This window comes from Chrysemys picta, chromosome 9, assembly GCF_011386835.1.
Source record: "Chrysemys picta bellii isolate R12L10 chromosome 9, ASM1138683v2, whole genome shotgun sequence".
Taxonomy (NCBI): Eukaryota; Metazoa; Chordata; order Testudines; family Emydidae; genus Chrysemys; species Chrysemys picta.
The window spans coordinates 67,924,348-67,947,608 of NC_088799.1; the positions used below are offsets into that span (position 1 = coordinate 67,924,348).

Below are 23,261 nucleotides of genomic sequence, written 5' to 3' on the forward strand. Positions count from 1 at the left end.
TTTTGATACCGTCTCCCACAGTATTCTTGCCAGCAAGTTAAAGAAGTATGGGCTGGATGAATGGACTGTAAGGTGGACAGAAGGCTGGCTAGATCGTCGGGTTCAACGGGTAGTGATCAATGGCTCCATGTCTAGTTGGCAGCCGGTTTCAAGTGGAGTGCCCCAAGGGTCGGTCCTGGGGCCGGTTTTGTTCAATATGTTCATTAATGATCTGGAGGATGGCGTGGACTGCACTCTCAACAAGTTTGCAGATGACACTAAACTGGGAGGAGTGATAGATACGCTGGAGAGTAGGGATAGGATACAGAGGGACCTAGACAAATTAGAAGATTGGGCCAAAAGAAACCTGATGAGGTTCAACAAGGACAAGTGCAGAGTCCTGCACTTAGGACGGAAGAATCCCATGCACTGTTACAGACTAGGGACTGAATGGCTAGGAAGCAGTTCTGCAGAAAAGGACCTAGGGGTTACAGTGGACGAGAAGCTGGATATGAGTCAACAGTGTGCCCTTGTTGCCAAGAAGGCTAACGGCATTTTGGGCTGTATAAGTAGGGGCATTGCCAGCAGATCGAGGGACATGATCATTCCCCTTGGTGAGGCCTCATCTGGAGTACTGTGTCCAGTTTGGGGCCCCATACTACAAGAAGGATGTGGAAAAATTGAGAAGAGTCCAGAGGAGGGCAACAAAAATGATTAGGGGGCTGGAGCACATGACTTATGAGGAGAGGCTGAGGGAACTGGGATTGTTTAGTCTGCAGAAGAGAAGAATGAAGGGGGATTTGATAGCTGCTTTCAACTACCTGAAAGGGGGTTCCAAAGAGGATGGATCTAGACTGTTCTCAGTGGTACCTGATGACAGAACAAGGAGTAATGGTCTCAAGTTGCTGTTGAGGTGGTTTAGGTTGGATATTAGGAAAAACTTTTTCACTAGGAGGGTGGTGAAGCACTGGAATGGGTTACCTAGGGAGGTGGTGGAATCTCCTTCCTTAGAGGTTTTTAAGGTCAGGCTTGACAAAGCCCTGGCTGGGATGATTTAGTTGGGAATTGGTCCTGCTTTGAGCAGGGGGTTGGACTAGATGACCTCCTGAGGTCCCTTCCAACCCTGATATTCTATGATTAGCACAGATGTTGTCCAGTGTATCCTTTGCTTGATCTATAATCTTTTGTCCTACCAGCTGCAGGAAGCAGGATTTGTTATTGCTGTTGATATTTATATAATGTCTAAAATATGCTAGTCACGTAACAAAACTTAAAAAAAAATCCTTGATTCAGCCCTTAAAATGCAGGTAGGCAGTAAGATTACTTTAGACATGTAAACTAAGAAGCTGGAAAACAGAAGGCACTTGTTTGCTCCATTCAGAAAGGCTTTAGGAGAGCATTAGAATTTTATATTCAAAGATATAGTTAGAGAATGAGTGAAAAAAACAGTGCTAGGTTAAAATATTCCCGGGTGAAAAGAGTCACCTTGTCAAAATGACAGCTTGAGAAGACATATGCACCTTTCCACTATGACTTCTGTGTCATGTTGGCTTAGAAAAAATTGCAAGCCATTTTCATAAGCAGCAATGACCCTGCAGAGCTGAAAGTATCAAGTAAAAAAACCTCGTTTGGCAAACTAAGACATACTTATTGAATCAGATTGTTCTGGATTCTAATTGTCTTTTGCACTAGAGGTATAACACATGGAATGGTTATTATGGTATATAGTGGTTTTATTATAGAAGATAACACATACTTCAGCAATGAAGACAGGTAGATAGGTTATTTACATCATCAGGCCCCGGTTAAGATTTGAACAAGGTCACTGAGAATAGTTACCGGCAGTTGAGTATTATATACAGTAGTTTCAGCACATTTTACAGTGGACAGTCAACCACACCTTGGTATTTTCCACACAGATCAAGGACCAAATTACAGCGAAACTTCAGTTAAAATCTACTTCCAGTAAAGTTCCTTCATGGTTATGAGCAAGACATATTATGCCTCAAACTGTCTTGATCACATATCCCAGAATATCTCCTTAATATGGCTACATATTAAAACAAATTTCCAGCACTGTCAGCTGACAGTGGACACTTAATAAGGAATAAAGGAAGCCTAGTGATTGGTCAAGTGTTGAACACATCTCACTAAACTTAATCTAATAAAATGGAAGTTTATTCTTTTAGGAAGAATTTGTATTTAAACTGAAATTAAATAGAAAAGACTTCACATCATATTGTGAATTAACAGAGTTTTCCGCCTACACAAGTCATCAAAGGCTTATCTGAACAAATCTATGGCTTCTTCTTCTTCTTCTTTTTTTTTAATATGGTGTCTTTTCCACTCTAGGCAGATGCAAAATAATGTTAGAGTATGTGGTTTCACAGCAAACTCTGAAGAAGTCACTTCAAACAAAACAAACAAGCAACCAAACAAACGTACAAACAAAAAAACATACAAACAAACGTAATGTGGTTTAGAGGCTCTGTGGCAAAATCACGTGCATAAGCTTCCAAAAATATTATGTCCAAGAATTTTTACAAGACTACCACAAAAATAATTTGAATATGTACATCTCTGTGCATAAGTTACAGTGATACAGTGGAAGTTTGTACAACTACATTAAAAAATACAATGCAAAACATGAAAGAATTAGGAAAACATAATTTATCACTGTCAACAAATATAGCAAGGTATCTAATAAATATGTTCTCTTAAAAATAATTAGTTGCACATCTAAGAAAGATCACCGACCTAGATGAAAAGAAAACTGTCCTAATTTGGCTCATTGCAAAGTTCTGAGTGTTTACAGGTGACTAGCCATTCTTGCCAAATATAAATTATACAAAGACTTATCTAATGCACTGATTTAACTACATATCAATATAATTAAAGTGGTACAACTCTTTTAGTGTGGATGCAACATACTGGTATAGCAATTCCCACATGAGAAGAGAATAAGGTAGACTGGTATAAGGTACCTTTGCATCACTATAACTGCACCCACAGTAAAGGCTGAACCAGTACAAATAGCTGTACTGGTACAAAAACTGTGTGAAGACCAGGATTTAGGTTTGAAAGTGTAGTTGACATGTTCATTGCCCAGTGATGGTGGCAACTATCTTTCAGAACATTCAGATTATTTTGGGCACTATGGCCCAAAGGCACCCTCTTCTGGAGGGCACAAAATGTAACATAAGCAGAACAAAGGGTGGAAATGCTTGTAAAACGTTGAAAGGCAAAGCATAGTGGGCTGATGGCATGGTTTTCCTACTTTCCAGAAGCCCCTCTGCAGGATATTGGGACAGAGCATGGAGGTCTGAGAGGATACAGCAGCAGGAAAGAAATTGTATTCTATAGCACATTACCCACAAGACCCTAATATATTTCTATACTGGTTCCACTCTATGCATACACTGTTCAAAGTGAGGATGTGCAGAGACATAGAACACATCTCTTAAGGGCTGCCAGGTGGGAAGGTGGACAGCAACATTAAAGTACTGGCAATCTATACTAAAGCCCTGGGATCTACAAAATTGTTCTTGATGATCATCAAGCTCTGTGGGTTTTAAAGGCCTCATCTCAACTAGTGCACAGGACTGACAGCCCCTCCACAAGAAGAAACTGCACAAGTCAGGCCTGGCAGAGTTTTTGAGTTTGATCTAGCCCCTGTTGAAGTCAATGGGAGTATCTCACCAACTTCAGTAGTAGCTGGGTCAGGCTCTTTGTGCTTTTTTCCAAATTCCAATTTCTTTCAATTACAGGAGATAACTGGGCATATGGGATCAAAATACAAATATTTGTAAACTAGAGTCAATCATGTTTCTGTAAAATAGTAAGAGGAATTATTTAAAAAAATGTAGTCAAATTCTTCTTACAGTTTTTAAACCTTTAAAACAAACGGATGTTATTTTTGTTTTTCAATCTCTTTCATAGACCTCCATAATGGTGGTGCAAAACTGAAATCACATTTCAACTGGTTGACACAGCCAACTATCTGGCTTGTATACTGTTCTTTATTCAAAATGACGATGCATTAATTTTCCCACCCATGGTTTTATGGCTTTTGTTACATATACAAGAAAATTTAATTAAATTTCTCCAGTAAGATGACTTCACATATTCATGAACAAGGTCACTGCAACAACATGTTCTGGAAAACTAGTCAGGAATCAATTTATTCATATTCAGAAAGTAGATTGTCCTAGTTTTTTCCTGATTTTTTTACACCATTATTTAAGAATTTCCCTTTCCCCCTAAAAAGAAAAGTCCAGTCCCCTCACGGATGGCAGGGCTAAGTATTATCTAGACCAGGGATCTCAAAATCAAATCACCACGAGGACCAGATGAGGACTAGTACATTGGCCCAAGGGCCGCATCACTGAAACCTTTTCATATAACGATACAAAGGTATAGTCAAAATGAAAAAAACAAAGAGTAATATAGTATGCTATTAAAAGTCAATGTATTAACTTTTTAAAAACTGTAATGCGAAGAGGGGTTTTAATAAAATATAAACACCTGTTACACTGATGATGATCTACATTAACAGTCTATCAACATAGCTGTAATGGCAGGAACTTTTTAAAGTAACTAATACAAAATACGTTGCCACTTTTAACAAACATTCTTCCCAACTACTCACAGCAAAGAATCATACATGCTGAACTTCATACCTCAGACTCCTTGTCTAGTCCATGAGGCCCCACCCCACTCTTCCCACCCCTTCCCCACCCCCATTCCAACCCCTTCCCCAAAGTCCCCGCCCCAACCCAGCCCCCTCCCTGCCCCTATTCCAACCCCTTCCCCAAATCCCTGTCCCAGCCCTGCCTCTTCTCCGCCTCCTCCCCTGAGCGTGCCGCATCCCCGCTCCTCTCCCCTCCCTCCTGGAAAGTCCTAAGTGCCGCCAAACAACTGTTTGGCGGCGGGAAGTGCTGGGAGGTAGGCGGAGGAGCGGGGATGCGGTGCGATCGGGGTGGGGGGAGCTTGGCTGCCGGTGGAATCGGTGCCTATGGGGGGCCACAGGAAATAACTCCGCAGGCCGCACGTGGCCCACGTTTGAGACCCCGATCTAGACCATCCGTGATGGGTGTTTGTCTAACCTGGTCTTAAAAATCTCCAACATTGGAGATTCCACAACCTCCCTAGGCAATTTATTCCAGTGTTTAACTACCCTGACAGTTAGGGAGGTTTTTCCTAATGTCCAACTTAAACAGCATCAAAAGCCTTACTAAAAGTCAAGATATACCACATCTACCACTTTCCCCCCCACATACACAAAGCTTCTTATCCTGTCAAAGAAAGCTATTAGGTTGTTTTTACACAATTTGTTTTTGACAAATCCATGCTGATGGCTACTTATTATCTTCTAGGTGTTTGTAAATGGATTGCTTAATTATTTGCTCCATTATCTTTCTGGGTACTGAAGTTAAGCTGACTGGTCTGTCCCTGGGGTTGTCCTTATTTCCCTTCCCCCCTTATTTCCCATATACATTGCAATTAAGCATGTAATTTCACAGACATACTGCTGGAATTATGATTTCAATGGAAAGGCAGCAAAAAGAATCTAGGCTGAGAGGTAGACCATTTTTTTCTACAAAGCGAGAAGATATGAAATAACTGCAAAAGGGCATACAGAATATTGCTAGACCAGTTAATTATATTAAAAGACTGACAGGGACTTACACAGTGTAGCAAACTTGAAGAAAGAACAATATTATGTCGCCAGTCCCAGTTTTCAAAAGTCCCAGTAACCTGGAGTTCCTCAATTTTTGGGTGCACTTTTGGGTGAAAGTTTGAGACACTTTCAAGTGGCCTCATTTTCAGAACGCGCCAACACACACCCTTTGCTATGCTGGCCATTTTAAGATGTCTCAAGTTGGGCCACCAAAAATTGAGGAACCCAAAGTCACTGGTCATATTTGAAAATCTTAGCCATATTTTTTTTTCCAGGCGTGCTATAGTGTGGAAGTCCCTGGTTAAACTCACTTGGAGACATTTTAATCAAACTGTGTTTAAAAAATATAGTGGCAAAGCAGTTTTCATAGAAAATGAAGGCCAGTTACCATGGGAACTCCATTTTTTAGGATATCTTGGGCCTGATTTCAAAACTGAGGAGCACTCAGAACTCCCTGTGGTTCAATGAGAGCTGTGGGTGCTGTGGAAATGAGGCCAAAGGCCTCTCCAGCTGGACACCCAAAAATAAAGGCTCACAAAATCATTGATCACTTTTGAAAATTTTGTCCTAATATTTCTGAAGTGTAAGGCATCCCTGAATAAACTACCTTTCACTACAAATACTGTATATACTCACTTAAAATATAATGTTTTTATTTCAAACACTTCTTCCTAATTGATTGATCTCCAGTTTAGTGCTACCTCAATTCACGCTAATTATAAGGTTTATTGTAACATCATTCTGGTACAAAACTTATATATCTTGGCACCTTACATAAGGTTTGTCAAAGAAAAAAAAATCTATTATTTTGCTAGAAGTGAACATGTCAGATTTGTTCACTGGGTTGAAAAGAGAAGTTGTAGTCACATACTGAGCATTTTTATATGTTTTATGATTGAGAAGGATTAGTTCAGTCTCACAACAGCACAAAAATGATCACAGAAGGAGAACAGCAACTGAAGTCTAAAGTAATCTCTTGTTCAATCTAATTCATATTTGTGTCTGCTTCCCTCAGTTATGGAGTCCAAAGAGATGGAAAGTAAAGCCTGCATTTTGCAGTCTTCTGAAACTTTGCAAAAAATAGATATTAGGAGCCAATTGATTCCTCCTTCCTCTCCCTCTGGGGCTCTCTCATAGAATGCCCTCATGAACTACATAATGTCATTCTAGCTAACCAGTAAGCTCAACACATTACTTTTTATCATGCTGAAGTGTCACTCTGTATTTAGGCTCACAGCTGAACCAGATTTTTCAGCTCATAATAGTACTGTTGGGAGAACATCCATTTACAATATGGAGCCTCCAAGCTCAAAAAGAAAGACGTTAATTGACACAATATCTTGATTATAGAGATGTTTACATAATAAAATTAACAACAAAACAAGTAAAACTTTTTCTTGGGAGGAAATCCATATAAAAAGAAATCAATTAACTGCAACAAATGAAAACAAGCCAATAATTTACCACAAAATGCCTTGGAAGAGACATTGTATATAGTGAATGACAGATGCAGAATAACATGAAAATCAGGTATGCCAAACCAAAGTAGAAAATTTACACTAGAAAAGTTTACTTGGTTTCTGCACTTTCAACATAGCAATTAAGGACTTTTCATACTAACCTGGAGGAGTCTTAACTAGAATATCTTTTATTCTGTTTACAAATTCCTCTACTGAAAATAGTGCCTTACCTTTGTTCATATCAATCAGCTGCTTCTTCTTCTGCTGCCGCTCTAGTCTCTCTCGTTCAGCTTTCTCTTTTGCCAGCTTGGCTCTCTTGGTCTTCTCCTCCATTTCTCTCCTCTTGTTGTTTTCCTTCAGTGCCTCCTGCATGAGAAATGTTGAAAATAGGATTTTTCCATTATTTATGCACTGTAAATTGGGGAAATTCTAATTTAATTAAAATAAAATGGCTGTGTATAGACTTCGCCCGTACTGCGGCTACACTTTTGCTTCTTGAAGAGCATTGATAGCATGTGATTTTGATAGCATTGAGTGAAACCTCCTGTTTCTTTTTCTATAAGAAAAAAAAATCAGGTACAAATGAAACCAAAACATTACAGCTTGGGGAGGTGGGAAACTAAAGAATCATCTGTGTTAAAGAATTACTGAAGGATGATATTTTGCACAAGTGAAGCAGATTTCTACCTAGATTAGACACACTTAAAAGTGAGGTTTTGAAATACATAGTGCCTACTAGACCAGTAATGAAATGAGGTGTTAATCTACTATTTTATCATGTATCCAATAAGGGAAAAGAAAAAAGAGTTAGTACCTAATGATCCCGAACATGTAGCAATCCATACAAACCTTGGAGAGATTGCAACATGAAATACTAATAGGTTTGAGAGAGATAGAGAAGATGATTAGAAATACTAAAATAGTTCTTCACAACTAGAACAGCAGGTAACACCTATGGGGAGATGGAAATGCATGAAATTATTCTATAGCAACCCCCCTGGGCTTATGTAGGCAAGATAATGGACCTACATCAGACTGTCTCAGACAGAAACCTTGAGGATGGCAAGTGGCAAGCTGGAAGAAAGGCAAGACCCCAGTGTGAAGGCACTTTAAATACAAGTTACTACAGTTCTGTTTGTTTCTACCGCAGTTTAATTTACAATTTCTAAAATGTTCTGGTTGAGATTTTCAAAGCAGTCTAGGTGATTTAGCTATACATCCTGCATTGACACTAAGGGAAGCTATCTGTCTGAATTTCTTAAATTCTAAAAATTTCAGCCTCTATGTCTGCCCAAATCACGCAAATGACGTAACTCAAATCTACAAAGAAGAAGAAACATATTTAAGGTAAAAAGAGCCCAGCATGATTTTTGCCTACCTCTGCACATCTACCCAAATTAAATTCTGGGTTCTCCGAATGTTGGCAATCTTGCACCCACTTGTCAGCTGCTCATTCAAAAATCTCAGTGCGTTGTTCCCTGCTGCCCCTTACACATGAAATAACCGGGCCTTTTTAGGCTCAACCGAACACCCTTACTTTCTGCACATTTAAGGAGCTCGTGAAGACACATCTTTATTATGGTTAGAGCTGGGCTAAATATTTTTGGCGAATAGTTTATCTGCTAGAAATTGCAGTTTTAGTCAATACAAAATTATTTATAAATTTATGTCGAATAATCTCAACTGAACCAAAAAATCAAAATGTTTTGAAAATGTTAAATCAAAATAATTGTGGTATTTTGGGCTGGAGTCACAAAACCTCCTGATGAGGAGAAGGTTGTGGTGGTGATGAGGTTGGTAGCCTCCTTACAATTTTTAGCTCAGTGGTTAGGGCACTCACCTAGAATGTGGGAGCCCCAGGTTCAATTCCCCCCTCCACCTGCTATGGCAAAGAAATTTGAATTTGGGTCTCTCACACTGTAGTAAAGTGCTCTAGCCACTGGGCTATTCTGGTGTGTCTACACAGGGATAAAAAAAGAAAACCCGTGGCAGGCCCGGGTCCATTGACTCAGGCTTGGTGGGCTGAAAATAGTGTAGATGCATGGGCTTGGGCTGGACCCTGAGGTCTGGGACTGTCAAGGATCCCATGACTCTGGCTCCATTCTGAGCCCAGATGTTTACACAGCAATTTTCAGCCCTGTAGCCAGAGCCCTGAAAACCCCAATCAGCTGACCCAGGCCAGCCATGGCCATCTTGTGGGTCTTTTATCCCTGTGTAGATGTACCCTGAAAGAACCTACCCTATATGGCACCCTATTTAGTAGCAAATGACCTGTTTTTTCCCCAGAGGTGCTAGGTACCTACAGCTCCCACTGATGTCAAGGGAATTCAAAGTTCAGAGCACCTCTGAAAATTAGACCTTAAGAATGGTATTTACTGCACCAAATACACTGTTAAAAAGCAACAATATTTTGAGAGAAAGAAAAGAAAGAAGAAAACAATATTTTATCCGTTCTTTTTTTGGCCAGTTCTGTCTCTGCACATTTGATCACAACTGGCAGAGACTTAATTTAATTGCAACTTCACAAACTGCAATGAAAGCAAATCCCCATAACCTTAAGAAAAAAAAAAGTCACAGATTAACAAACTAGTAGCCCAGCAGCCATTGACATACTGTGATTACACTGAGGAACACTCCATAATGTTTTATAGTAGGAAGGCATAACCTAGAAAGCAATCTGAAAAAGATGTATCTGAAAATTTACGTTTGGCCTGATCCTTCCTTCAGACAAAAATCCCAATTGAAATGGCGGCCAGCAAATCCCTTGACCTGCACCGCTTCCCGCAGCCCCCGTTGGCCTGGAGCGGCGAACCGCAGCCAGTGGGAGCTGCGATCGGCCGAATCTGCAGACCCGTCAGGTAAACAAACCGGCCCGGCCCGCCAGGGGCTTTCCCTGAACAAGCGGCGGCCCCAGTTTGAGAACCACTGGTTTAAAGGACAAATCTTTCTCATCTGGCCACCCCATATTTGGGCTTCTGCAAGACATTGGAAGAAGTTCACAGACTTTGAAAACTGAAGAGTCAATTTTCACCTGCAAAATTTGCCTTTTAGAGTTCAGTGATAAAAATTGCATGGATATGGCAAAGATTTCTTCCCGGCTGAGGACGACAAGGAGATCAGCTAGAGAAAGAAACAATAAAAGGACGAAAACAGATTTTAAAATTTTTAAATCTTCACACTTTTTCATTTCTCCTTTCTTCTGCTGGCCTTTATTCTGTTTACATTCTCCTTCAGATGACTGCGCTGAAGCTCTTTGCTTATGACACACCATGGTGCAATTTCAGGTTATCTTTTTTTGGGGTATTGAACACCAGCCATGCCCTTTTCTGGGCAGATTGTTGGTCAGGTTACCTAATTACCCAGAAGTGAAACACTGCTTCGATACTGGCAATGTTTTATACTTAGAAACTGCTTTTAAAAAGAGAAAGTTTGTGTTACTACAATATAGGTCCACAAGAACTCAAACCATATACCACCAATTGCCAGTTGTACTACATAACTATTCATTGCTCTTAAAACACAAAACACTACGTATTAAGTTAATAGTCACGTCACATTTAAATGTTGCAAAACAAAAGAAAATTCAGAGTTACGAATAAAAGTCTTGCTGTGGGTACCTGCTGCACATTTGTAACAGCACTCATGTAATATTTCCCTCTCAAAATATCTGTACATAAATATAAAATCTCACACCAATATACCATATGAATTGTACTTTTATTCAAAGAGATACATTTTCAGTCTTTAATGAAAAGGTTCAGAATTATTTTGTTCTACAAGGAGGTTTTGTCATCCACTTTTCTTTGTAAAAATGATCACTGTAATACAAAAGAAAAATAAGGATTACATTTTACAGAGGAAAGTGGTAGGTATAAGAGACGGGCTGCGTGATCATGTTTCATGTGGCAGTTGTCTTCTTTGGGATTATGTTAAAAGCGGATTTGATTAAAGCGCATAAAAATCTTTAAATGAAGTTTCCACTTTTTACCCAGGATGCTAGGACAAACGGGTATAAGTGAAAATCAAAGAAAAAACAACTTTTGAGCAGATGTTAGGAAATGCTTTTTCATGCAGAAAGAATCATGAATGCATACAAAGGTTTACTCTTCAATGTTGTTGGGGCTAAAACAATGAGATGCTACCATAGCAGGGACTAAAGGATTGAAAAAGGAAAAAAGCACTTGGAGGGAAAATGATATCACTTTTTTATATAAAGTGCTCATGAAGAATGCTGTACTTATTTCCCCAAACATATTAGTCCTATATCTTTGTTATATCAGAGATTATGAGAAACAGTCTATTTAATGGTCAGGATAAATCTGATATTAAAAAAAGATGGAAAACATATTTAATTCTCTACGTATTTTTAATACTCCATAGTCTGGCAAAATATTTGAGGAAGGAAAAGTGCAGATGGGAACAATAATTTCAGATTTCCGGTAAAGTATAAATATTATAAACAAATGACCCTCTTGAATTTAGCTAAAACCTTAATTATGAGCTATTTGATGGACTAAATATAATGCACAAACGTATATTTGTTGGTGTAGAGAACCAGACAGCTTTCAGATTAATATTTTTTTTCCTCGCCACCGCATTTAAGATCAAATGAAAAGTTTATTTGAGCTTATTTGTACAAATGACTCTCTCCTGGCAGAGAAATAGATTCATCGAGGAAAATTATATGTTGTTTAGGGAGCTAGTTGAAGCAAAATGTGAGTACATGTTCCCCCTTGTGATTATTAGGATTCACTGAAGTAAGCCTCTTTGGTTCAGCACAGCCAGCTTACTGCTCTGTTTCCTTAAGAACCAAATAAAAAATTAATGCATCTCTTACATGCTGTACATATCTTGAGGTTTGATGGACAAACAAATCTTTGCACACTAACACAGTTGTGAATAACATCACAAAGATCAATTATTAAAAAGAAGAACAAAGAAACAGATTGTAGTGTGCAAATCTCCTTGGATATTAAAGTTGCAGTTAGTTACAAAGCGGTCATGCACTGATAATGAAGGCTGGCTATGATCCCTAAAGCCTTCCTTAAAATTTGCCTTACAACTGCAAAAAACGCAACCTGATGCTGTAAGAAAAAAGGCTCTCTCATCACAGCTCATTAGAATCGTGAACTTTGATTAACTGGAAATTAATCTATAAACTACAGGAATGCAAAGATGTTTTAAGTCCAGCAGGTTGTTCACTTAAGTATTGCCATATAAAATATGTTCTTTTTTTCATTATATATCTGAGTATTCCATTACCTCTTTGGGATAAATGACAAATTCAAATAAAATGTTATCACAATAGCAAAGGAAAGGAACCCTGCAACATGACAAACCACAGTAGTATAAGATATAGCAGGCAAACCTTGTGCTTCCCAGTGGGTGAATATGAAACAATAAGAAGGTTAAAAATCATGATAGCACTCATGTGAGTCAATCTTGTGGTTCATGCATCAGAGGCATCATGTCTGATATGGCACTTCTGAGGGATGTCGTTAAAGATTATGACTCCTGGCAAACACTGCTACTGTGGTATATTCAGTGGGGAGATGGGCTTTGCTAACCATCTTATCAACACCACAGCATAACTGCCGAAGAAGACAATCTAGTAGATCAGTGTTTCCCAAACTTGGGATGCCGCTTGTGTAGGGAAAGGCCCTGGCGGGCCGGGCCGGTTTGTTTACCTGCTGCATCCGCAGGTTTGGCTGATTGTGGCTCCCACTGGACATGGTTCGTTGCTCCAGGCCAATGGGAGCTGCTGGAAGCGGCGCAGGCCAAGGGACATACTGGCCGCCGCTTCCAGCAGCTCTGCGGCCTGTGGAAGCCGCGATCAGCAAACAAACTGGTCCGGCCTGCCAGGGGCTTTCCCTACACAAGCGGCGTCCCAAGTTTGGGAAACACTGCAGTACACTAATGAAACATTGGTCTTCAATGAGATGAGAGTGGATAAAGATCAGAGCTAGTAACAAAAATCCAACTATGCTGTCCGTCCTTTAACTTTGTATAATACATTTATGTGCTGTACATTTGAAAAACTACCTTTACTAAATAGATTTTAGGAGAACAGATTTTGGACTGCAGCCTTAATTGCTACTTTCACCCAAATATTTTAAATCAAAATCTTGACCTCATAATTGATATTGAAAGCCCTCATACAGATAATTAACAAAAGATTTGAAATGAGTAGTTACATTTCAACAAAATGTACTCTTATCATTAAAAGCCAAATGGTAGCGAACTGGCTACACACAGATTTTTAGTTCTTTTCCACTTTAAGCTAAAGATATGTAACCTTCATGCAGTTTTCTAATTAGCCATTAGTTTTAATTTCATTTATTTAGTTTATTGCCACAATACAATACACAGCCGCAATGATCAAGCCAGGTGAATAAAAGTAAAACAAAAATAAAAATTGGAGAAAAATAAAGGAATACAGAGCCATTCAGGTTGTTGTTTTAAATCTGGCTTATGAATGTAGTGATCAAAAGTAGCTGTTCTCTGATGTCAATTAAATGAATTGGTGGTCTTAGTTTAGATTCTACTGGACAGAGATCCATAGCATAAAATTTCAGCACAGACTGAAAGTACCATAGCAACTGAACTACTCTCTCATCCCAGAAAGTGGTCTTTTTGGGTCAGGTGGAGGCTCATTGGTAGAGCAGTATACAAAAGCTTTGATTGTTGCATGTCTACTCTGCATGTGCAGAGAGAACTTAACAGAGCTTTCTAGCCCTGTATTCATTTAAAATCAAGGTAGAATAATACTTTACAATCACTGTCTAGAGTGAGCAGCTCAAGTGCAAAGACTCAGAAACCTTGGCACATCCTGACCTTGATACTGTGCATTAAAAATGACTCCCGGGAAGAAAGTTCTCTGTTAAAAAACCTTCAGGAGAGTTAATGGAGAAAGCGAGAACTGCCAAGAGTTGCAAAGAAGATTGTGCAGGATTGATGTAAGTTAATTAATGCCTATATAAAGCTGCAGAGAGTAAAGAGGAAAGGACGATACAGCAGCCTCCATTCATAAGAGAATTGATAGAAGGTCTGAAGGAACTGGTGTGGAGATGGGCAATGTTCCTTTTTATAATTTCATTATGATTTTTTTAATGTAATGTAACATTGGTCAGATTAATTTTCCATTGTATTTCAGTTATGATCAGCTGTGTTAAAATCTTTATCACTTTTTAGCTCCATGTTCTTTTAGTAATTCATGTACTTAAGTGTAGAAAGGATCTAGGTACTCAGTAACGCAAGTTTGAGCACAGGATTGGTCTTTCAATGTACTTATTAATCCAAGTGGCTCCTGCTGCGTTCATATTAAGACACAAAGCAATTTTATGATTCTGCACACCATCTTACTACATGGCTCCACACCAGTGACTAAACATGTGCAGTGGTAGAATAAGCCAAAATAGGTGCTGGATTTAATCTCACCAAATAACTCCCACCTGGCTCCTTGTCCCTACCAATACTAGCTCCTCCACTTGAATCCCTGGGGAAGACCTCATACTGGCTGATAATGGGACCCCATTCAAAAGATCTTTGGATCCAAATTTTATGCTGAATGAGTCCTTCTTAGCCTAAGGCTTTGTCAGCAAAATTTTTGTTGTTCAGGGGTGTTAAACACCTCCCCGAATGACAAAAGTTTTACTGATGAAAAGCGCCACTATGAACAGAGCATTGTTGGCAGGGGCAATCTCTTGTCGACAAAGCCGCTGCCGCTTGTACAGGGTGGAAGTTTTTTGTTGGCAGGAGACCTTTTTCCTGCCAACAAACAGCAGCTACATTGCACTCCTTTTAGCAGCTCAGCCATGTCGCTAAAAGCAAGGCAGTGTAGACAAAGCCTCAAATTTATGGATCCTGTCTTAACCATCCACTGCACCTGTGGGCTCAGGGCAGTAATCACCACATCACTGGGATCTCTCGTTAAGAGAAAAGCCACCCATCGTGTGAGGATATCCTAAATATGACCTGGATTTGGTCCAGATGATGATTACATAATAGGAATAATCACATTTTCCCCAACTATATTAATAGTTCAATGTCCCTGCACTTCCCTTCTCACAGGTACTATTTCTTTATTTATAAAGAAGTTTTCTGGCTTCCTTCTGATTCCTCTATTTAAGATTGGCATTGGGAGATTTTAACATAAATTTTGATAAGCTAGACAAGATTCACTAACAAGGGGATTTAAGGAGCTTACAAACACATTGGAATTTTTGCGGCACACTATTTTCCAACAATAAGAGTAACTTTTCTTATTTAATTTCTTGCATTGGGAAATTTTGGTGAAAAACTTTTTTGTGTTCCTGATTATTCTACTGTTTATTTTTCCATACCTTTCTGAAGCACTTATACAGGCATCTTTCAGACTACTCCATTGACCTGTTACTTTCTAAGCATTCTGAATACGGATATTTAACCATACCATAATAAGCTAGTGGGCAGATCTCTACATCTCAGTTTGGTCTCTATTTATTCAATTCGCCAGGCATTCAAGACATGTAATAAGACTTCAGCTTGGTCAACTTTGTTTACGAAGGTAAAGAGGTGACTTGAGAACATGTTATAAGTTCCTACATGGGGAATCAAAATGGACTCTTCAATCTAGCAGACACAGGTATGACAAAATGTGGTGGCTCGGTGTTGAAGCATGATAAATCTGACTGGAAATGGTTAATTAATGAGGTTAATTAATCATTGGAACAATTTACCAACGGCTGTGGTAGCCTTTCCATCATTGACAATTTTAAGGTTAAGATTGGATGTTTTTCTAAAATAAATATGCTCCTATGTAAACAAGAATAAATTCATGGAAGTTCTATGGTCTGTATTGTGTAGGAGGTCAGACTAGATGATCACGTAATCCCTTCAGGCTTTATAATGTCTGAATCTGTTAGTAGCTGTGGTAGTATTACCATCACTCCTAGGATCACCAGTCATAGATCAGGACTCCATTGTGCTAGACAATGCACAAACACAGACCATCATTTATTATTAATTATTATTATTATTATTATTAAGGACCCACTGAGAATTGTACCCATTCATAGAGGGCCCGGTACAATAACCCAGAAAGAAATGGTCTCTGTACTGAACAGTTTGCAATTTCATTTGAAGCCATGTATGGCAAGTAAATGCAACAAACTGGAAGGAAGGATGACAAGATTAACTGAAATGGCATTTGTGCTAAAACATACTGAAAACTACCATGGTGAAAAACATTTTTCTTGTGAAGGAAGTAAAACAAATGCTGTTTCCTCCATTTTAAAGTGGACAAGAGACAACTTTATGAAATCTGGGAACACTTGGGATATGTGTGTGGCTGTCAATTCATTAACAGTTAATCATGCTTTACATTTTGCTGGAGCACAAAGAACAGCTTTTGTACCACTGAGTATCCTTAAAGTGCATCCTCCATATGCTGACTGATTGACAATCAATGGTCATTGTTGATACAAAACTACAGCTGAGTTTGTTTTTTTCTTTTACAGGAAACCATCCATCTACACTGCCAATTGATAAACTGCCCATATCTGCTTAAATGTTTACTCACTTTGGACTATAAACTGTGCTTCATGTCTTCACAATCTAATTTAAAGACTTTATCTCTTACTCAAGCACAAACAGGGATACTTGGGTTCAGGAAAGCAGAGTTATTGTTGAGACACAGACTACCAGACATTATTTGCTCATGTGGAAAAAGAATAAGAAAAAAGCTTATCTGTAACTTGTGACAGCCAGGCCATTAAATGCCTGTGATCACCTTTTCCAATTCAGTCCAACTTTTTTTCTGTTTTCAAATATTAGTTTTAGACCTGTCAATGTGTGCTTGTAAATGCATCTGCATAAAAGGCAGAGCCTGCAGATCATAAAACTTGTGAGTCACCCTCCTTATTTTGGGAGTCCTTTTCTAAATGCCTAGGTAAATAAGATCTAATACAGTTTTGTGGGTTTCTGAAGGAATACCTTAAGAGTTAATTTGATTAAAAACAGCCATGACATCTTTGTAAGAGAAGAGTTTTGCTTAACTAATTTACTGGAATTCTTTAAGGAACTGCTAAGAAAAACAAATTAAAACAAAATGAATGTTAGGTATTCAGAATGCAACCCGTGCAACCTCAAAGGGGTGACTTTGCCTGAAATGATGGGAAAAAAGGGTTGTGGTTCTTTCCTACCCTTCCTCAGGGGTTGAGAGGAGGTGAAAGGAAGCAGGGGAAGGCATCAGCTGAGTGCTTGTTGGGCCACTGCAAGCTACTGGTTCCTGTGCCTCTGGGGTAGGTCACATAAGCCCTGTTCCTCCAGTCTGAGCCCCCTCTCATGCCTGAATTTACAGCTCCTACCTTTCCATCCATGGGATTAGTACAGGCTGGGATTTTTGTCATCTGTGCTATTGGCATTGCGCTAGTGACCTTTTTGAGAACTGGGAAGGAATTTTTCCCTTTGCACCAAAGTTGCCATGATGAGGTGGGTTTTTTTTGCCTTTTCCACAGCAGCTCAGGGACCCAGAGAGGTAGGTCAGGAGGTTAGGTTCAAACTGCCGTGACTGAGCAGGTGTCAGGTGTCCCATGCAGGTACTTGTTCCACACATCAGCGTCCAGTTCCCTGATAAAGCAGAATTCAAGGTAGACTTAGGGAAAGGCATCCCCTAAAGAAGCTGGGGAGTGGGGTTGGTGCTCTTAATATTTGGCACAGCGAGGAGACAACCCCTGTCAAGCCTGCTTCCCCACTCTGAACTTTAGGGTACAAATGTGGGAGCCTGCATGAAAACTTCTAAGCTTAACTACCAGCTTAGATCTGGTCCGCTGCCACCACTCCCAAATGTGCTAATTCCCTTCCCTGGGTAGCCTTGAGAGACTCTTCACCAATTCCCTGGTGAATACAGATCCAAACCCCTTGGATCTTAAAACAAGGAGAAATTAACCATCCCCCGCCTCCTACCTCCCACCAACTCCTGATGGATCAAGATCCAACCCCCTTGGATCTAAAAACAAGGAAAAATCAATCAGGTTCTTAAAAAGAAGGCTTTTAATTAAAGAAAAAGGTAAAAATCATCTCTGTAAAATCAGGATGGAAACTAACTTTACAGGGTAATCAAACTTAAAGAGCCCAGAGGAATCCCCTCTAGCCTTAGGTTCAAAGTTACAGCAAACAGAGATAAACACTCTAGCAAAAAGGTACATTTACAAGTTGAGAAAACAAAGATAAAAACTAACACGCCTTGCCTGGCTGTTTACTTACAAGTTGGAAATATGACAGACTTGTTCAGAAAGATTTGGAGAGCCTGGATTGATGTCTGGTCCCTCTCAGTCCCAAGAGCGAACAACCCCCAAAACAAAGAGCACAAACAAAAGCCTTCCGCCCACCAAGATTTGAAAGTATCTTGTCCCCTTATTGGTCCTTTGGGTCAGATGTCAGCCAGGTTACCTGAACTTCTTAACCCTTTACAGGTAAAAGGATTTTGGAGTCTCTGGCCAGGAGGGATTTTATAGTATTGTACACAGGAGGGCTGTTACCCTTCCCTTTATAGTTATGACAACCCCCCTTCCTCAACCTCTTAACCTTCATAAGAAGGGAGGATGGAAGAGTCCCAGCAATGGCCGGGGACTAGTTTTGGAGGAATGGGGAGCTAATGGCAGCTCTCTACCAAGTGGAAACAATTAAGAAAGGAATCATGACCTGCACTGTATGAATTGTTGCTGATAGTTCCCAGATAAGTCAAGTTAATCAAGGTGTAGCCTAATTAAACCACGTTCTCTGCATCTTGTGTTTCTTCCTGCATGTCCAAGACAATATCACAGAGCATTTGATAAGAATTTGGTTGGCTAAAGTATGGATCCATAGTAGAATGGAGTAAAATGGTATCTTACTTAACAACCTGAATTACTATTACAATTCATTAAATGTCCCAGGCTGCACTAAACAGTGCATAAAAGGCAGTGCACCTGGCCAAGAGTACTTACCCTGATCTATTGTTCTGTTATAAACCAAGAATAAAGGAGATTGAATTTACCTTCATTAGAGAAAAGACTAAATCAATAGTACTAGAATTTAATGTCTCTTCTGTAAAACATCTGTGTAAAAATGGCACCTTCTTACTCAACAGAACTACACTCTAATCATTTAGTCCTGTTTACGTAGAATTGCTAACACAGCCATTGTGAGGACGGGGAATCAGTCTAATCCAAGAGAGACTGCAAGCGAAGAAGAGACCAAAAAGGATGCAGGGATGGGAGGGTGGTCCTGAGCATGCTAAGGTAAAGGCTATTTTGCCTCCTCCTTAATTTAGTATATTCTTCCTTCTTCCATGCAGAAGAATCAGAAGGGAAGGCATGGTAAAGGGGACTGACCCGCCTGCTCTATGCTTCCAGCAAGAAGAGGAAAAAAAAAAGATAAGGAGTTGCAGACATAGCTTTTGTAATCAGAATAATGGACGGTTCTCTTTCTAGTTCCTGCATCTCTAGATGGAACCATAATAGCTCCGTGTACCATCATGATCTGTGGGGAACAGTTGACTAGATTACTAGACAGGATTGCTGTCAGTTGTATTTGACTAGTTGCAGGCATATGGTTGACAGCCTTCCAGATTTAAAGTAGTCCCTTGACTGACGGCCCTTATGACTAACTATACAGTGTATTTTCTACTGTTATAATCATAACATAACAGTACCAAAGTAACACCACCTTTCAAGCACAAAGCTAATCATGTAGTGGTAAAAACTATGTAAGAAACCATTTGAAATTTTAATGGCAACTTGGTATGTGGAGGAGGACAAGTGATTGAAAAATAAAGTTGTAAATCAGGAGAAGAGAAAAACAAAGAAAAAAACAAGGCAGGCTTGTTGGGCTAAGTGCCCTTTTCCAGAGCACCACGTCCTTCTGTCCGAGAGCACGGAAAACATTTTGATAGTAATCAATATCTGTAGCTGCTCACAAAGCAACTGAGAAAGGTCAGCCACTGCACATCCCACATCGCCTCCCTTATAACTTCCTTTCTTCCTGATGCTAAGGGATAATGCAATAATAACTTATTTATAGGGAACATTTTGCTGAAAAATCATATGTGAAGATGAACTGCAAGACTCAAGGGAATTTTCTCTTATTTTCCAGTCACTGATATGCTTTGATCACGACAATGAAAGTTAGTTTTTGGCCTAACATTGACTGTTTTGGATTTAAAGAAACTCTAATATCTTGTTGTGTATCGTCATAATTTCTGAAAACCTAGAACAAATCCGACTAGGAAAATAAGTCATTTTTTGGACACATTTCATTTTTAGATGAGACAAAAAAAGCAACATCCCTAAAATGTTGTTAAAGATTAATTTATCCATTTAGGCCCTTTTTTAATTTGCTGTGGAAGCTTATGTCTTATTAAAACTAATTGAAGCACGTGTCTTATTTAAACTAGTTTTATTCTAAGTTCCAATTATTAAATATTATTTTTTGGTTCTCTGCAATATATGTTTAACCTTTGATGAAGATAACAATTAGAGAAGAAAAAATATGTATATCTACTTCTGACCCAAAGTAACCATAACCTGCTTAAAATAGCAAACAAGGGTCGGTGGCTATTTTTCACTCAAAAACTAACAGACAATCTAATTATTCTTTTTTAAGTACTCATTGAAACCATTCACTTTACACTTCTATGAAGAAAACAACATGAGTTAGCCAGTGAGATTAAATATCTTGGTAACATTAAAGTAACTTGACTTTAGTTCCGTTATTCTTGTATAAATTATGTTGAAGTGAATCCCTGAATATTTATATGGGATGCTCACAGGGGGCATTTAGAACATATTTTTTACTTCATTTAATTTTGACTTTTCTTTTCACTCCACCCTTAAGAACATCCTGGTGGGCTATTTGTTTAGCCAGCTTGGAAACTTACTAAATGAACCATGAAACCCTGGAATAGTGTAAAATTGGAAGGGAGTTATCAGTGTCTGTGAACCAGAACACAGCAACACAAAACTGGCTATACCAAAGATCAGTAGTCTATTTACTTCAGTATCCTGTTTCTGACAGAGAAAGATATTGTAGCGGAAAGGGAGAAAAAAACCACAAGGTGGACAATTATGGAATAACTTAAACATCGGGATGTTTCTTCCCAACTGTAACAGAGTGCTAGGTAGGAAGCCCTGAGTCAGTACTCTGTTCACAGCAGCTCCAATCAGGCATAGCAGATTGGAGTTTAGGAGGCAGACATGTGCCTAATTTGTGGGTGGGGTAGGGCAGAAAGGCTAATTAAGCCATTAGCGAGAGCACACGAATAGGCACAGGAAGGAAATGGAAAAAGGGAAAGCAGGCTGTAAGAGGAAGAGAGAGATTACAAGCAGGGGAAGAGCAAAGGCGCTAGGAATGCTGTGAAGGTAGTGGGACTCAATAATAAATAAACTGCACAGGGTGTTGAACCAGCACAAGGGTCTCTGCGTGGTTTATAGACCGAGACAGAAGTGGCATCGAAGAGGCCCTATTACACCAACCGTATCGTTTATTGTTTGGCTTATGTCCTGGAACATGAGAGTTTATACTCTTTCCAGTAGATCTGTGCACAGTCTCATTTAGGGCTATTAAGCGATTAAAAAAATTAATCACGATTAATCGCACTGTTAAACAATAACAGAATACCATTTATTTAAATATATTTGGATGTTTTCTACATTTTCAAATATATTGATTTCAATTACAACACAGAATACAAAGTGTACAGTGCTCACTTTATTTTTATTTTTGAATACAAATATTTGCATGGTAAAAAACAAAAGATTTCAATTTCAATTCACCTAATACAAGTACTGTAGTGCAATCTCTATCATGAAAGTTGAACTTACAAATGTCGAATTATGTACAAAAAAAACCGCATTCAAAAATAAAACAATGTAAAACTTTAGAGCCTACAAGTCCACTCAGTCCTACTTCAGCGAATCGCTCAGACAAAGAAGTTTTGTTACGTTTGCAGGAGATAATGCTGCCAGCTTCTCGTTTACAATGTCACCTGAAAGTGAGAACAGGCATTTGCCTGGCACTGTTGTAACCGGCATCGCAAAATAAAGTGCCAGATGCACTATAGATTCATATGTCCCTTCATGCTTCAAGCACCATTCCCGAGGATATGCATCCATGCTGATGAAGGGTTCTGCACGATAATGATCCAAAGTAACATGGACCGATGCATGTTCATTTTCATCCTCTGAGTCAGATGCCACCAGGAGAAGTGGTGGTTCAGGTTCTATAGTTTCCACATCTGAGTGTTGTTCTTTTAAGACTACTAAAAGCATGCTCCACACCTCATCCCTCTCAGATTTTGGACAGCACTTCAGATTCTTAAATCATGGGTCAAGTGCTGTAGCTATTTTTAAGAAATCTCACACACTTTGCAAATCTTTGCCAAATCTGCAGTGACAGTGTTCGTAAATCAAACAACATCTGCTGGGTCATAATCCAAGACCGTTATAACATGAAATATATGGCAGATCGCGGGTAAAACAGAGAAGGAGACATACAATTCTCCCCTAAGAAATTCAGTCAGAAATTTAATTAATGTACTATTATTTAACGAATATCATCAGCATGGAAGCATGTCCTCCGAAATGGTAGCTGAAGCAGGAAGAGGCATATGAATGTTTAGCATATCTGGCACGTAAATACCTTGCAATGCCGGCTACAGAAGTGCCATGAGAATGCCTGTTCTCGCTTTCCGGTGACATTGTAAATAAGAAGCAGGCAGCAGTATCTCCCGTAAACGTAAACAAACTTGTTTGTCTTAGCGATTGGCTGAACAAGAAGGAGCACTGAGTGGACTTGTAGGTTATAAAGTTTTACATTGTTTTGTTTTTGAGTGCAGTTATGAAACAAAAGAAAAATCTACGTTTGTAAGTTACACTTTCACGATAGAGATTACACTACAGTACTTGTATGAGGTGAAATGAAAAATACTATTTCTTTTGTTTATCCTTTTTACTGTGCAAATATTTGTGATAAAAAGAATATAAAATGAGCACTGTATACTTTGTATTCTTTGTTGCATTAGAAATCAATATATTTGAAAATCAAAACATAAAAATATTTAATAAATTTCAATTAGTATTTAACAGTGCAATTAATTTTTTTAATCACAGTTAATTTTTTTTGTT

The 23,261-nt window shown here is 39.0% G+C and overlaps 1 protein-coding gene across 8 annotated transcripts in view; it reads right to left on the minus strand.

The window, feature by feature from the left end:
• DIAPH2 (diaphanous related formin 2) overlaps positions 1-23,261 on the minus strand; it is a 906,188-nt gene that overhangs the window by 186,935 nt on the left and 695,992 nt on the right. For all 8 annotated transcript variants that reach the window (XM_065557222.1, XM_065557219.1, XM_065557225.1 and 5 more), the window contains one exon: positions 7,350-7,485. In XM_065557222.1, coding sequence (XP_065413294.1) covers positions 7,350-7,485 — 136 coding nt within the window. The remainder of the gene's footprint in view (positions 1-7,349; positions 7,486-23,261) is intronic.